Raw genomic sequence first — 17217 nt, forward strand, 5'->3', positions numbered from 1 at the left:
TAAGCTTCTGTTAGCTCTTAAGAATGATTTTTTGTTACACATGATGATCAAGGTAGACTTGGCAATTATAGAGGTATTAGGTAGGAACCTGTACAAAAGGATACTAATAATTTCCAATTTAAATCATTTATTCAACCATTTTTCCAAGAGTTTTTTACAGAGAGAATGGAAGACTGCACACAGAGAAAAGATGGCCTGTACAATTCTGTGTGAATCAGTTTAAAGATCACAACTTGTAAAAAATATATTGAAGGAGCTACATGAGATATAGTGACATGTGGACTGGTTACTTAATAGCCATAAAGTATTATTTTGTAGTTTCTCAGTGATGAGTTTGGATTTTAATAAACCATACTTTTCTTTTCCATCTTTTAAATTAATGTTTTCCACCCCAGACTGGACTGTTATGCCCTGTGTTTAAAAAGCAACCTTTGTTATATACAAAATAATTATATATTATATGCAAGCAGGATCAAATAGAGTCTCAAATGTTCCAAACATTTACTAGATGCATTTTATCCTCTAGCAATCTCAAAAGATATCTGCGCTGTTCTTAACATATGATCACACTCCAGGCAAAATTATTTTGGGAGCCACTGAGTGCTTCAAGTACAGTAGACCACTACTGTTGAGATAAAGTCTACCATCTAGCCTTCTAATTATATTTCCTCCAGTAGGAATCTTACAAACACTTGTTACCATACCTGATATATTACCAGAAATACCATGTTTTATGTCATGCTAAAGAGAATGAACGTGATTAGTAAATCACTTTTCAATACATGTCCAAAACATAGAGAATGCAGATTGTCAAAAACTTGCCCATAGTTATACTGATTAAGAACAGTGGCTTTGGTTCTTCTCATTATTGTTGATGGATTTGGCTGACAGATGGGTACCTGGGAAGACAGTACAATGAGCATCACTGTTCAGTTACTAAACCCTACTTATCACACAGTTATATTCAATAAAAAAATCTGGTATATGCTCTTGAGAAAAAGTTAGATTTGGGGGGAAGCTGGATGCTATACAAAGTGAAAAGCTGGTGAGGAGTGATAGTTGAAAAAGTCCTCTCACCAGCTACTGGCTACTCCAATTTCAAACTAAGGTGGGGGTGGGGAGGTGGCTGCTTGATACTGCATTCCGAAAACTTTGACACATTATATTAGGGACCTTGAAAGAACTTGTAAAACAACTTTCAAAGATTAACAAAGTAATATACATCATTTTGCATTTTGGGAAAACTTCCATCTTCTTTAATATTTTCATACCTTTTTTCTGCACGGTATGCAGTCTTGTTGATGACTGTAACCTAGCTTTCACGAAAATCTTTTTTGTATAATAACCATTTTCTATAGCCTTATGTTGGAGTCATTAACAGTAGGTGAAGTCTCCCTTTTGTCCCTGGTTAATATGGAGTGTCTATGGTTTTTCAGAATTTTCTTAGATATTATCTTGTCCTTTTAGCTACTAATGTCAGGATTGTGAAAAGATAAGTGCTCTCCCACTTACCTGCTGTTAAATGAAGGTGTTGTGTGAGGGGTGAACCTCAGCTGGGAAGGAAAGGAAAGGAAAAGAAAAATAATTACTCAAAAAAAAAACCCCTTAACAGGTGATATATAATCTGTAGAGACTGCCACTCACCTGTATTGGGTGCATCCTTTCAGTATTGTGACGTTCTGGCACAGATGCTCCATCTCTCTGATCTGTGAGCCAAATACAACATGGAATTGAACTTTTGAGAATATATAATAATAATAATAATAATAAAACTTTATTTATACCCCGCCACCATCTCCCCTATGGGGACTCGGGGCGGCTTACATGGGGCCATGCCCAGACACCATACAATATAACAAAATAAACAGCAAATCATAACACAATATAACAGTGCAAAATCATCGTATATATATTACAACCCAAATCGGAGAAAACAATGAAAACCAGGGCAGGCCACATGATCACTTAATTAAAAACTCAGGAGAGAGAGACATAGGAATAAGGGGAAACAGGGAAATAAAATGGTGAAGCAGTCTAAAGGATAAAAACCAAGGGGAATAGCCAGAGTAATATATTACATTTACTCCCCAAAGGCACATCGGAAAAGCCATGTTTTTAGATCTTTCTTAAAGGCTAACAAGGTGGGGGCTTGCCTAATCTCAGTGGGCAATGAATTCCACAGTCGGGGGGCCACAGCAGAAAAAGCCCTCTCCCTCGTTCCCACAAGACGGGCCTGGGACAGAGGCAGTGGCGAAAGGAAGGCCTCCCCGGATGAACGAAGGGAACGAGCAGGTTTATGGTAGGAGATACGGTCCCTAAGGTAGGTGGGTCCCAAACCGTTTAGGGCTTTATAGATGATGGTCTGCACCTTGAATTGGGACCGGAAAGTGAACGGCAGCCAGTGGAGCTCTTTAAACAGGGGGGTAGATCGTTCCCTGTAGCTCGCCCCTGTTATTAATCTGGCTGCCGAGCGCTGGACCAATTGTAGTTTCCGGGCCGTCTTCAAGGGAAGCCCCACGTAGAGCGCATTACAGTAGTCCAGTCTAGAGGTAACTAAGGCATGCACCACCGTGGTCAAGTCAGACTTCACGAGGTATGGTCGCAGTTGGCGCACAAGTTTGAGTTGTGCGAAAGCCCTCCCGGCCACCGCCGACACCTGAGCCTCAAGCGTCAACGCTGAATCCAGGAGGACCCCCAAACTGCGGGCCTGTGATTTCAGGGGGAGTGCAACCCCGTCCAGCACAGGTTGCCACCCAATACCCCGATCAGATGGGCGACTGACCAGGAGGGCCTCTGTCTTGTCAGGATTGATCCTCAGCTTGTTCCTCCTCATCCAGTCCGCCACAGCGGCCAGGCACTGGTTCAGAATCCGAGGGGCTTCCTTGGAGTTAGATGGAAATGAGTAGTGGATTTGCGTGTCATCTGCGTAGAGATGGCAACACCCTCCAAAACTCCGGATGACCTCTCCCAACGGTTTCATGTAGATGTTAAATAGCATGGGGGATAAAATAGACCCTTGCGGGACCCCACAGGTCAATGGCCAGGGGTCCGAGCAGGTATCCCCCAGCTTCACCATCTGGGAACGACCCTCCAGGAAGGACCGGAGCCACTGCAGAACCATGCCACCGAGCCCCATCCCGGCGAGCCTCCCCAGAAGGATACCATGGTCGATGGTATCGAAAGCCGCTGAGATGTCCAAGAGAACCAGCAGGGTCACACTCCCCCTGTCCAGCTCCCTGCGGAGGTCATCCACCAAGGCGACCAGAGCCGTCTCGGTACTGTGCCCAGGCCTGAAGCCAGACTGCGAGCGGTCCAGAAAATCAGTGTCATCGAGAAATTCCTGGAGCTGTGTGGCAACCACCCGCTCCAGAACCTTGCCCAAAAACGGGAGGTTGGAGATTGGTCTGTAGTTGTTACAAATAGATGGATCAAGCGAAGGCTTTTTTAGTAGTGGTTTTACTACCGCCTGCTTAAAGTAGGATGGAACCGACCCCTGAACCAAAGAAGCATTTATTATGGTCACAAACCAATCCAACAACCCATCTTTGGCCAGCTTGACCAGCCAAGAGGGACAAGGATCCAGAGCGCAGGTGGTCGCCCTCACAGACCCAAGAATCCCCTCCACGTCATCAGGAAGAACAAGCCGGAAAGAATCCCATAAGATCGAGCAGACAGGTACCTCGGTTACCTCCGCTGAGACCACAATTGAGCTGGAGTCTAGCTCAAGGCGTATCTGAGCAACTTTGCCTGCAAAGTGGTGCGCGAAATCGCTGCACCCAGTTGCCAAGTCATTGGGAAGCCCCTGGGCCTCAGGAGGCCGCAGGAGCTCCCCCACAACTCGGAACAACTCCGATGGCCTGTTGGCTGCAGACGCTATGCGGGCAGTCGTGAAAACTTTCCTGGCTGCTCGCAGAGCCACGGAGTACGCCTTAATAGCGGCTTTAGCCCGTGCTTGGTCGGACACGTCCCGAGATTTCCTCCAGATGCACTCTAGTCCCCTCCTCCTACGCTTCATCACAGCCAACTCCTCGGTAAACCAAGGAGTCGACGCGACTCTACGCAGTGAGAGGGGACGTTCGGGAGCGATCGTGTCCAATGCCCTTGATAGCTCACTATTATAGCGATCAACCAGGACATCGACAGGATCGCCAGTCTCCAGGACAGGAAGATCCCCAAGAGACCTCAGAAGTCCATCCAGATCCATCAGTCTCCTGGGGCGGACCATCTTAATGGGTCCACCACCCCTGCGGAGGTTAGAAGGCACGGCGATACTTAAACAGATCAGATGATGGTCAGACCATGACAATGGAAGAATATTTTGCTCTTCCACTCTGACTGTCCCACCGTCCACAACAAAAACAAGGTCCAAGGTGTGTCCTGCCTGATGTGTGGGCCCTGATATAACTTGAGACAGCCCCATGGTTGTCATGGCAACCATGAAATCCTGAGCTGCACCTGTCAATGTGGACTCGGCATGAATGTTAAAGTCTCCCAAAACTATCAGTTGTTGGGAGACAAGGGCCGCATTGGAGACCACATCTGCTAGCTCGGACAGAGAGACTGCTGGGTCGCGGGGTGGACGGTACACCAACAGAATCCCCAAGCTGTCTCGGGCTCCCACCTTCAGGAAGACGCAGTCGAACCTCGGGGATTGTGGAACGGCGCATCTGATCAGGGCGATGGACTGCCGAAAGATCACCGCAACTCCTCCTCCCCGCCCCCCAACTCTGGCCTGTTGATGCACCCCGAAACCAGGAGGACACAGCTGAGTAAGATTCACACCTCCCAGCTCATCCAGCCATGTCTCGGTGATGCATGCCAGATCTGCTCCCTCATCCAGGATCAAATCCTGGATGACAGCTGTTTTACCATTGACAGATCTGGCGTTCAAAAGCAGGACCTTAAGGTTGGGGGGTCTGTCCTGAAGACTACCACACTTAATCCTCTCCAGGGTCGCAAAAACTCTGTTGCGCTTCTCCCTGGGTTGGTGGCGACCATGCTTTCTCCTCCCCCATATCACCTCAATGGAGCCACCTCCAATCAAGCCCTCCTCCCCCTGATGGAAGAACTGGGCGGAATTGCCAGTTGCCGGGACTAGTCAACTGTCCTGGCAAGGAAAGCCTCCAAAAGTGCTTGTTTGTTTAAAAAAGGAGCTTCTCTCCAGATGCATTGAATCTGGAGCAAGGTGGTATCTGTTGTTTTTCTATCTTATGCTACATTATTGAGCTCGAACATTCCACTGCAACCTCTCCTGAAGAGAGTGTTGGGTACAGTTAAAAGAAAGAATACAGAGAAGAAATTATAGCATCTGTCCTTACCAGGGAAGATGCTGAGACTTAAGTAAGGAGTTTCCTGTCGCTGCCCAGTATTGGTAGCACTCTGATTTTGCCGCCTCACTGGGGGCTGTTGGTTGAAGATGCTTGAACTAGGGGTATGGGAAGGAGAGGCTCTGAAAGGAACGATAGAGGAATTATCAATCATAATAGCAAACAATATTAAATTATTGGCTTTTTAATGATCAGACCATGGTAGTATCCTGAAAAGAAATCTGCTTTGTCTCCCCTCTCCACACACACACACACACAGTTGCAACTTACCTGTAAAATAAACTTTGAGTTGAAGCTGGAGAGGGAGTAGCTGAAAAAAAAAGAACTTTTAAATATGATTGGAATTAATGTTATATAGAGTATAAGCAAAGGTGACAAACAAGGGTAGAATGAGGTTAAGCATATGGAACTTTGTTGCAGGAGTCCTAATTTAATACGAATCTGTGGGTTCTTAGTTATTATTTTGCCCTTTGGAGAGGTGGAACACTTTACCTACTTAGGGACTGAATAAATTCAATTGTGCTTGTAGGCCATGCTGTCCCATTTGGCTGAAGCTGATGCCATGCCCTACTGGAGCTGTATTTGAAATCGAAGAAGGGGGCGAAAGCTTGTTCTCGGTTATTTTTGGCACTGTGTTGCCACCTTCTGGTATTTGTCATAACAATTCTATGACATGTCAAGAGTTCACTCTACCTTTTGCATCAAACATTGTATTTCCTACCATTAGCAGAGTCAGCTGGAGTCATCCTTGAAGCTCCTATGGGGTGCTGCATAAAAATGATAAATCTTAGCAATGTATTGTTTTTTATTTTGAATATTTCAAAAAAAATTATAACCACTTATATGGTAAAATAGGACAACAGTTAAAATATTTGGCAACATTTTTCTTATCACTTCCTAGAGTTACACAAGACTCAAACCAGAGGTTATATTGGCAGCCTTGATTTTGGGGTTTTCCATGGATGTCGGTATGGAAGGAACAGTGATGCAGAAGCTCACATGCTTCCCCCCTCGTACATACAAGCATACATTTTGTTCTTTTTGTTTTCTATGAAGCAATTAGCAATCACAACATAAGACTTCATCCCCAATAATACTTTTTTTTTACTAAAAAAAGTATTCAAATAGGGCAAGAATATATTTTCACTTAGTGTATATTACAAATGACTCCTAACTTTCATGTATAACTTCCCATGACCTCATGAGTCCATAAGGAAGGAAACAGCATATCCATTGTTTCCTTCACTTCGATGAAGAAAGAAAAGATCTATGCAGACTCACTTGCCAGTAGGATGGGTGGCTGCCTCTAGAAGAAATGGACTCCATGGAAGAGGAGCGGCTATAAAAAAGGCAGAAAAAGTCAAGGAGTTGTCGGTGAAAAAGGTAAATAGACAAGCAGATGGTATTTGCATAGAACCTTTGCCAAGAAGTTTAGAATTTAAAGTATAGATTTCCTGTTTTCCTAAGTAACAGGCAGAGGAGAGAACAGTGGTCATAGCAAAAAATGTACTGCGTTATCATGTGTACAAGTTAGCGTTTTGTTTTTCCTGCATTGGGAAAAAGGAAATTCTGCTAGAATTTAGAATATGCTCCTAGATTCTTTGGTAAAAGCTATTAATTGCACCCAAAACTAGAGAACATTCATTTCTTCAGGTAATTACCTGACAACTGCACTGGAGCGCTGAAAAGTAGGCCGCGGTGTAACTGCAAAAAATAGGTTCATGTGTTAAATGTGGATCAGCAATATACTGTGCTAGATGTTTGTGTTGACATGGTATCATACACCAGCAGTTTACACAACCAGAGGAGCTATTCTCTTCCTCAAAGACAAAAAAGTAAGCATGGCTTTGTTCAAAGACCAAGATGTGTACACACTTTTGTATTGAGGGAACAGAGAACAATGAGAATTTCTTGAACACATTTGTGTAAGTACATGCAAACATCTTTTCTGTCAAACAAGCATACATTTGTTTTCTATGTAAAGGCAAGAACATATATACGGATATGTTTATCTACAAGAAGAATTCAGAGCTTGTAAAGTTTTTGAAAGAAGTCTGTTCTTTCCTCAGCATTTTTATTATTCATTATATTTGAAAAATATTTCAGTACATTTACAATACCCTCCTGGGATATCATTACTCTTTGTAATGAAAGCATCTTTCTTTTTGCATTGTTTAAAAGTAATTTGTGTTTCTTGTTAAAAAAAACTTCAATGGAAAAATGGTAAAAAGCTTTTAAAATTCCTGTTAAAATGATTCTAAAATGCCTTAAAAAGCCCTTTAATACAAACTGAAATGTTAGTTATTATAATAAGTAACATTTTCAGTTTCTTTTCAAGGGCTGTTTGTATAATTAATCATACAACTAAAGTACAATTGTCCTCACTCTGGCTTGTAGAATGCAATTTTGTAACACACTGGTTGCCTTAAAAAGTAACCCACTATAACAGGCAACTGTTACACTATTTGTAATTACAGTATGACCTGTATCTATGAGGGATACATTCCAAAATCCCCCATGGATACCTGAGACCTTGGATAATAGTGAACCCTGTATTTTTACTGTACTGGGTCCAGAAGTATATCATAGAATCACACTGGAGAACCTAGAGTGCCCCACAGATCCATCATGAGAGGGATCTTTTTGGAGCTTGGATAAGTGAAACCATGGATACTGAATCTGTGGATAAGGATGTTGTATTGTATTGTCATTACTTCTGGATTTCAATAAACTGCCACTTGCACAGTTGCTCAGGGATGTCACTGCATGTTAGCAGGGCACTCATTAAATTTACTTACCTCTTTGTGATGGGGGAGTGATGGCAACTGGTCGTGGGGTGCTGTTTCTGCAGAAATTAAAATTATTTTATTTAGTTAAGGTAGAAAGTAAATCATCTTCATCCAGATACTTGCTGCTCCATATCCTCAATTCCAGCTCTTTTGCTTGGGATAAAAATCTCTACTGGCTAAAATTTATGTGCTGAAGCTACTGATATTTGCTCCCAAAGGGTAGAATGGACACACTGACCTGCTACCTTCATGTTGTCTTGAAAAAGCCTATTGAGAGAAAAGTGAGAGTAGGTTTGACTAAAACCCAGATATGCACTATGAGATAACTTGGTTCACTTTCTTGTTCCCAATATAAGAAGCAAGACTAACTCAACCAGCAGAGGGTATCAGGAACCAAAAAACTAAAAATGTGTATGGTTTCAGCAAATAGCTCTTACCTTCAAATTGAGGTATTTCTTTCTTAATTCTTTGTTCTCCTTCTGTATTGCCTCCAGCTCCCTAAATAAGGTGACGTGGGGTGAGGAATGAGGAAGGGAAAGATACATGATAGTCTGACTGAACATTTGACAATGCTTGATACATTCTTCAATGCCAGGGATGGAGAACTGAACTAACAGTCAAACAATTTCAATATGCTGGCTCTCTATGTCATCTCTTTTTATACGTTTGTGTGTAAAGAGTGTATTCTTCTGCACATGCATAGTACAAAATGTAAGGATACCTTTTTTAATATTATTAATTCCATTTATAACCTACGCGTCTTGGAATAATCTTAGTACAGGTTACAAGGTTCTCCTTCCCCCCATTTGATCTTCTCATCAGCTTCATAAAGTAAGCCATCCTGAGAGAAAAATGTGGACCCAGGATAATCTGTAAGCTTCACAAATAAGTGGGATTTTAAACCTGTCTACTGCTGGTCCTCTACAGACATGACTAACACTATTAGCATTTGTTCATGTGAACACAACCTTCATGTCTCACTTTTCCTGGATAGTTAGTTTCTGGAGAGCTTGTTGCAGAGCCCCATGGGATTTTGAAGCTTTATGTTTATGGAAAGAAATCAGCAGTTCCATCTGACCTTTCTGGAACATCCACACCTTAAAAAAAATGAGAATGAGAAAAAGAGATATTCAGGCAGGTGTTCTTTTGAGGTCAAATCTGGGGGTTCTGACTGCTATGAGAAATAACATGTGAGAACTTCCAGTTCTGTAAGCCATATCTTAAGAGTAAAGCATATGTCTTGATTATATGTGGTCATAGGCCCAATCCTGTCTGTCAAAACAGAGGAAGTATTAAGAGCATTCAGGCATCCAGATGTTGGATTCACATCATCTCAGTCACTGTGACTAATGGTTTTGAATGATAACTATAGTATAACAAGTGGTTGCTCCCCACAAATAGGTAATTCTAGGTTACATGAGGAGATGGTCTGACTGTGTAAGGCAACTTCACATGTTTAATATTGCCTCAGCCTTAGATATAATCATTTACATGATGGTCTGATCCTTGCAAAACATATTGCATTGAGCAAATGGCTCAGATCTCAAGTAAACAACTGTAATATAATAGGATAATATGAATAAGCTTATGCATGTATTTTCAGATTTTACTTTTTTGTGAAAAAGCCCTAAATGTTTTTTTTAATTTGGGAAAATAAAAAAGCAATTTCTGGATTAGGAAGAAAGAATCTCTAGAAATGAAATTTTACCAAAATATCCTGGTGCACTTATAGATCTACGAATTAATCTTCTTCAACCTGCTCCATTAAAAAGGTGGGATACAGTAGTGATAAGGAACCTCTGACCAATGGGCCAGTTGTGACCTGTGTGTGTTCTCCATTCTACAGGCTTTTTTTGTCATTTTATCTAGTCAGTGATTTGAGATAGGAAGGATTTAGAGGCCATACTTTTGCATGAAACAAAGGCTCTCTTTGCAGCCTAGGCAATGTTTGTATGGAACTGGGCTATTTGATAGCCTAGAATTCAGCTAAACATTATAAGAGGTAAGTAAATGCAGTACTACCAAATAATATCAGCTCCTAGTATACAACAATCTGAGGGCGTGTGCTTCCATATCACAATATACTTTATAGCGCTATATTCCATTTTAACTGCCATGACAACATCTTGCGGAATTCTGGGGTTTATAGTTTAGTGAGGCCCAAGAACTCTCTGGTTGAGAATTCAAATGTTTCCCCTTAAACTGCAACTACCAGGATTCTATAGGTTATCCCATGGAGTTAAAATGGAATATAGTGCTATACATTGTGGAATAAATACACTTAATGCATTGATACCTGTTTGAAAAATATAACAGTGATGAAGAACTACCCAAGAACACTGCAAATGAAGCAACCTGGAAAGATCTAAAATGGACAAAGGTCGGGAGACCATGCCTTTTGAGGAACGTCTTAAAGAGCTGGGTATGTGTAGCCTGCAGAAAAAAGGTTGAGAGGAAACATGACAGCCATGTTTAAACTAGGACTCAGAGCAATGGGTTTAAATTATAGGAGAGGAGATTCCACCTGAACATTAGGAAAAACTTCCTGACTGTAAGGGCTGTTTAGCCATGGAACTCTGCCTCAGAGTGTGGGAAGCTCCTTCCTTGGAAGCTTGTAAACAGAGGCTGGATGGCCATGTGTTAGGGGTACTTTAATTGTGCTTTTCCTGCATGGCAGGTGGTTGGACTAGATGGCTCATGTGGTCTCTTCCAACTCTTATTATTCTATGATTCTATTGAAAATATAGCTTTGCCAACTGTCCCTGCCCACATCCTGCAAAAGATTCAATTATATTTGTTCTATAATAATAATAATAATAATAATAATAATAATAATAATAATACCTTTATTCGTATCCCACCCCATCTCCTCGAAGGGACTTGGGGCAGCTTACATAGGGACCATGCCCAGTAATGCAATAATAAAATACAACAATATAAGATGCATTCAATTACAATGAATAAATACATAAAAACATGTAAAAATCATAAAAGCATAAACTCAACAATAACCAATAACCATTTGATGTTAGATGAAGACATTTTATGTCTTTAAAAATTATCTGTTTGACTATGGTTTGAAAGTGTTTTATTGTTGTGTTGGTTAATTTTTAATTGTTTTTATATTGTAAAATGTCCTGTAGCAAACAAATGAAAAAATTCTCACAGTCATCTTACACCATTAAAGGAAAAAGTTAATTTCATGTAAATATCACAAATGCTCTTATCATTCTGTATTTATTTTAACTCTCTTAGTATCTAAATATATATTTGGATATGTATTAATGTTTTGTCCATTCTCTTCTTTTGCAAAGGTATTTTAGGAATGATTTCAGATTTTGCCATTTTTAGCAAGACGGCTGTATAACAATAAAACTGGTAGCAAATGCCCTTAACAGAATCACAAGATATTAATTCACTAGAGGACTGAAGTTTTTAACTATTCATCACAATCAAGCCATCTAGCTTAGGGAGAACGTTGGGATGGCGATTACTGCTAGTGAAGTTTATAAGATATGGCATACATATAAGGCAAGCCTGGTGGATTTCAATATTGAGGTACTGCTGATTCAGCTGAATTTCTTTTCTATGATTAACTAGCTTGTGCCTATGTTTAACTGTGTCTTTGTTTCCGTAATTAATTAGTAATGTTGGGAAATGGAGTTTTTCTTCAGGTTGGTTATTAAGTAATCCTCTACCTAAACTTGGCTCAACAGCCATGCCTTGAATCCCCTAGGCATTAAAAGTGGGGCAAAACATAACATAATTTCAGGGCATATTACTAGTTTGTTTGGCCAGAGAATGAATTACTGATTTCTTTCTTCTTTGGATGGAAGGCATATTGTGCAAGAACCCCTTAAGCATGTCATAATACTTTTATCAGTTCACACATCTCTCATTTCTTTGAGGTATCTTATCTTTTAAAAATCCAACTGATTAATTCCATATTCTTTTATGCTGAGTTTTTCTTCTTTGCTTTCCCTCTCACTTAGCCAATTATTGCCACTCATTTTAGGATCTAAGACCTATGAACAAAATGTGTCCAGGATACCTGATCTGTTATTCTTACTTGAGAGATTTGAGTAATATATTTGAGAGCAGTTTCCACTGGGTTTTTGAAAAACTTCTTTTCTTCTGTTTTCATCTGAGGACAAGAAAGAGGAGTAATAAGTATCAGCTTGAGGGTGAAGCAGGAATTTGAACTGGGATATCCATAATACCACACATAATGATCCAACTACTGTGAAAATAAATAGAGCCTGAAATTTTGCAGAATGAAATTATGTTATAACAATTACTAATACAATAACTTACATAATTTTACAGGTGGTGTGCTGCTTAAGGTATGAGAGGAAGCCTTGCTCAATCCAACCATCATATCTACTATGTAGATACAATCTTATCTTAGGAATGATTATAGATGCAACTGTTTATGAGAAAGACTTGTCTATAATGATTTGCTCCCACATTCCCAGATGACTACTCTTTCAATTCCAAACAAGATAATAATCTGAAGCATCCACTCCTGCACTCCATACCTCCACATTGTCACAGCTGTTGCTTGAAGTTCAAATAGTGTATTTAAGGAACGTTATTGAGACCATCACATTCTCAAATGAATAAAAAACTACAACGAGGATGTTTCTCATGCTGGACTATATCTAAGCAAAGCAATATAATTCAAAATTCTCCTCAGTGCTTGTTTCCTTGCATTGTATAAATACAAAGCTTACAACATTAGCCCAGATGGCTATGGTATAAATAGAATTTATGTGTTTTAGAGAACAAAGAAAGAGAGGAAGGTTCTGCCTTAGAGAAACCACAACTTACATTATCGTTGAGAAACAAATATTTGCAGCTTGTTCCACAAGACGGGCACTTATCTGCCAAGATTAAAGGGCAATGTTAATACAACCTACTGGAAAATTATCATAGATACTATTAAGTGCTCTGAAACTGTCATATCAATTGTCTTATAAAAAGAACACTGTATTTCCCAGTGCTCTATTAGTGTTGCCCTCTAGCATTCTGATCTGTTAGAGGCTAAAAATTCCTAGAATGTTTCGTGCAATCACATGACTTCAGAATGTTACTAAGGGGTAACTAACACTTTGTCAACATATTTTCATATGTAGGATCCAGGAGATTAGTATGAAGGTTTATATTTCCTATATTTGTTCTCTCGCTCTCTGTGGGGACCAGTACTCATACTGAGGCATGTAATTGTGTGCGACTGAATATTATATTTAAAGGCACATACCACATCAAATATCACATTGTTATTCTTACCTGAACCAGCACATTTTTTGCAAAAGATGTGTCCGCAGCTGGTGACACAAAAGTCAGATGTTTCCTGACTAAAGCAGTGATTGCAATGAAACCAATCCATTTTGCAAGAGGGAAAGGTAAGCCAAATGCCCCATTCAAGTTCTGTTGGGAAAATGGATCAGGATAATACATCAGGCTTTGTGGGGGGAAAGTATAGAGGCTGACAGACTGAAAGATATAGTTAAGAGATAGTGGTATACATAAAGTAGAAAAAAAGTATGATTAAAATAAATAAATAAATAAATAAATAAGCAAGTTGTTTAAGAATATATTTATTTGTAGGTGAGTTTAGGCTGAGTATCTCTTATCCAAAATGCTTGAAATCAGAACGGTTTTGGATTTTGGATTTTAAAAATTATTTTGGAATACCTGTACATAATGAGATATCCTGAACATGGAACCCAAGTATAAACATTAAATTAATGTATATATCATATATACACTTTAGACACATAGCTTGAAGCTGATCTTATACATTAGTTTTTAACAAAGATTGTGCACACTTGAACTATTAGAAAGCAAAGACATCACTATCTCAACCACCAATGTGGATAGTTTCAGCTTTTGGAATATTTCAGATTTTATATTTCTGGATAAGGGATGCGAAACCTGTATACAGCAATTAGGGGATATTTAAAACTGGAGTATTTATCCAATAAAGCATCACGGGACAGTGTGTTAAACTTAGATGGGGGTATTGCCATTTGGCATTCATTTTCAGTTTATTAATCACTTGAATCTTGAATTCCGGACATGAAAGCCTTCGACAACACTTTGGAAAATGGTTTTTATTATATCCTTCAAACCTACGCCATCTTATTGCAACCTAATCCTAAGGTTTTCTTGGCCAGATTTGTTCAGAGGAGGTTGAGAGAGTGTGACTTGCTGAATGTCATGCAGAAGATTTCTATAGCTGAACAAGGCATTCATAATCTGTTGGCATAATGATCTATTCATTTCAATAGTATAGTTAAACCATGCACTTAAATGCATTCTATGTCAACAGTTTGGTTTCAGAGGAATTAAAAGTGCAACATTATAGCACATGCACAGGCAAACTTTGGCCTTCCTTCAGGTGTTTTGGACTTAAACTCCTATAATTCATAACAGCCTACTTGCTGTTAGGAATTGTAGGAGTTGCAGTCCAAAACACCTGAAGGAAGGCCAAAGTTTGCCCATGCCTGGTGTAGCAGGAAAAAATATTGCTACATAATATGTGTGACAGTAGATACACTGCAGTCATGGCCTCCGATCCAGTATATTGCAGAAACACTTCAGCCCTTTAACAATAGTGTGAGATGTAGATCTTCATAGTCCTTGCGGTTTTTACAAGCCAGCGCTTGCATTCATCTCTTGTTAAATCACGGTTTGCGTCCGTTTTCATCTCAATGCTTCTTTTTTTTTTTGCAGCAATTGTGCAAGAAGGAGCAAGATGTATATTAGTTTTATAGCATAGTGATTATTAGACCAAGAGTCCAAAGATAGGCAATTCCCAATGTGTGAGTCTGTCTACATAGCTATAAAGTGTACCCTTTGAGGACAGATTAAGAGGGTTGTAGTCCACTGCCAGTCTGTTGGCATAGCTGTAAACTGAAGGAAAAGAAATGATAAATTTTGCAGACTTTTTCAAACTTCTGAGGGGATCAAAGCTCATATTTGGTAGGCAGAAGTTTGCAGATTCAATTTCAGGCCTAGCCTGATAGATGCCAAGGAGAACCTTCAAACTGAAATATCGGAGAGCTTACATGTGAACACGACTGCTCTATATGACTCATTCAAAATACAGTAGAGTCTCGCTTATCCAACCTTCACTCATCCAATGTTCTGTATTATCCAACACAGTCTTCCTTTAATGTTTTTATAGTCGATGCTTTCAACACATTACGATGGTATGGTGCTAAATTCTTAAACACCGTAATTACAGTAGAGTCTCACTTATCCAACATAATCGGGCCGGCTGAATGTTGGATAAATGAAAATGTTGGGTAAGAAGGAGGGACTAAGGAAAAGCCTATTAAACATCAAATGACATTATCATTTTACAAATTAAGCACCAAAACATGTTTTTCAACAAATTGACAGAAAAAGCAGTTCAATACACGATAATGTAATGTAGTAATTACAGTAGAGTCTCACTTATCCAATGTTCTGGATTATCCAACGCATTTTTGTAGTCAATGTTTTCAATAAATTGTGATATTTTGGTGCTAAATTCGTAGATACAGTAATTGCTACATAGCATTACTGCATATTGAACTACTTTTTCTGTCAAATTTGTTGTGTAGCATGATGTTTTGGTGCTTAATTTGTAAAATCATAACCTAATTTGATGTTTAATGGGCTTTTCCTTAATCCCTCCTTATTATCCAACATATTCGCTTATCCAACGTTCTGCCAGCCTGTTTATGTTGGATAAATGAGACTCTACTTTACTATGTTTATGAATTTAGCACCAAAATATCTCAATGTTTTGAAAACATTTACTACAAAAACATTGACTACTAAAACACAGACTGGTTGGATAATACAGTAGAATCTCACTTACCCAACACTCACTTATCCAACATTCTGGATTATCCAACGCATTTTTGTAGTCAATGTTTTCAAAACATCATGATATTTTGGTGCTAAATTTGTAAATACAGTAATTACTACATAGAATTACTGCATATTGAACTACTTTTTTTGTCAAATTTGTTATATAACATGATGTTTTGGTGCTTAATTTGTAAAATCATAACCTAATTTGATGTTTAATAGGTTTTTCCTTAATCTCTCCTTATTTTCCAACATATTCACTTATCCAACGTTCTGCCGGCCTGTTTATGTTGGATAAGTGAGACTCTACTGTACAGAACATTGGATAAGTGGAGGTTGGATAAGCGAGACTGCTGTACTACATAATGCTATTGTGTATTGAACTGCTTTTCCTGTTGATTTGTTGTAAAACATGATGTTTTGGTACCTAATTTGTAAAATCATAACATAATTTGATGTTTAATAGGCTTTTCCTTAGCCAACATTTTGGCTTATCCAACGTTCTGCCGGCCTCTTTATGTTGGATAAGCGAGACTCTACTGTACAGTTGTTTTCTCTGAGGATGCCTGCCACAGATGTGGGCGAAAAGTCAGGAGAGAATGCTTCTGGAACATGGCCATAGAGGCTGGAAAACTCACAGCAACCCAGAGTTAAGAGTTTTTAGTGATGCTTGAGTAGCGTCTTCACAATAATCAGTTTATTTCCCACAGCAAATGTGAGTTATACCTAGTGCATTATAATGCCTCTGTTTCTCTTTCAGGAGAGGGAATTTTGACAGGATTTTTTTTTTTGTTCTCTCCTCACTTTTCCGCCCCGCCCCCCCCTTTTTTTTTTTTTCTTTTTTTTTTTTGTTATTCGGCCCACTTTCGTTCTGAAACGACCGTTAAAAGAGGCGGGAAAACAAGCTTTTTAAAAATAAACCGTCGCGAGGCTCAAGGGGGCGTGGCTTAGGAGGAGGAGGAAGGCCCTCAGGGGGAAAAGAGGACAAAATGGCGGGAGGGGCATTGAGGGGATTACAGGCCAATACATTTTCTCTGTTATGGCTCAATGTACTGTATTTTGGGCTGAGCAGGCTAAAGAGCTTGTAAAACTACAAATCCCAGGATTCTGGAGCAGGCTAAAGCAGCCATGGCAGCAAAAATGGTGCCAAACTGCATCCATTCTACTGTGTAGATCAGGCCTGGGCTAACTTGGGCCCTCCAGGGGTTTTGGACTCCCAACTCCCACCATTCCTA

At 39.7% G+C, this 17217-nt stretch overlaps 1 protein-coding gene across 2 annotated transcripts; it reads right to left on the reverse strand.

Moving 5' to 3' along the window:
* Positions 1 to 110: 110 nt before the first annotated feature.
* Positions 111 to 16828, reverse strand: rnf212b (ring finger protein 212B). 2 transcript variants are annotated; one of them, XM_062957554.1, is made up of 16 exons: positions 16709 to 16827; positions 13406 to 13546; positions 12947 to 12999; positions 12186 to 12260; positions 9098 to 9213; positions 8554 to 8614; positions 8355 to 8383; positions 8126 to 8172; positions 6989 to 7031; positions 6609 to 6666; positions 6049 to 6094; positions 5598 to 5637; positions 5319 to 5449; positions 1645 to 1706; positions 1513 to 1553; positions 111 to 899 (listed from the first exon to the last, which is right to left on the reverse strand). In XM_062957554.1, the coding sequence occupies exons 2-16, from the start codon at positions 13503 to 13505 to the stop codon at positions 866 to 868; spliced, it is 936 nt and encodes a 311-aa protein (XP_062813624.1). In that variant the 5' UTR covers positions 13506 to 13546; positions 16709 to 16827; the 3' UTR covers positions 111 to 865. The 2 variants fall into 2 exon arrangements, with proteins under 2 accessions (XP_062813624.1, XP_062813625.1); XM_062957555.1 differs by lacking the exons at positions 8355 to 8383; positions 8554 to 8614 and having other exon boundaries at positions 16709 to 16828.
* Between the last annotated feature and the right edge of the window lie 389 nt (positions 16829 to 17217).

The sequence above is a fragment of the Anolis carolinensis genome, chromosome 6 (genome assembly GCF_035594765.1).
Source record: "Anolis carolinensis isolate JA03-04 chromosome 6, rAnoCar3.1.pri, whole genome shotgun sequence".
Taxonomy (NCBI): domain Eukaryota; kingdom Metazoa; phylum Chordata; class Lepidosauria; order Squamata; family Dactyloidae; genus Anolis; species Anolis carolinensis.

Excerpts from the sequence above, each read along its gene's own strand:
- rnf212b (XM_062957554.1), bottom strand. The coding sequence starts at position 13,505 with ATGGATTGGTTTCATTGCAATCACTGCTTTAGTCAGGAAACATCTGAC. Across the intron at positions 13,000-13,405 it reads CAAAAAATGTGCTGGTTCAG|ATAAGTGCCCGTCTTGTGGA; the intron begins GTAAGAATAACA and ends TAATCTTGGCAG. Across the intron at positions 8,173-8,354 it reads AGACAACATGAAGGTAGCAG|AAACAGCACCCCACGACCAG; the intron begins GTCAGTGTGTCC and ends TAATTTCTGCAG.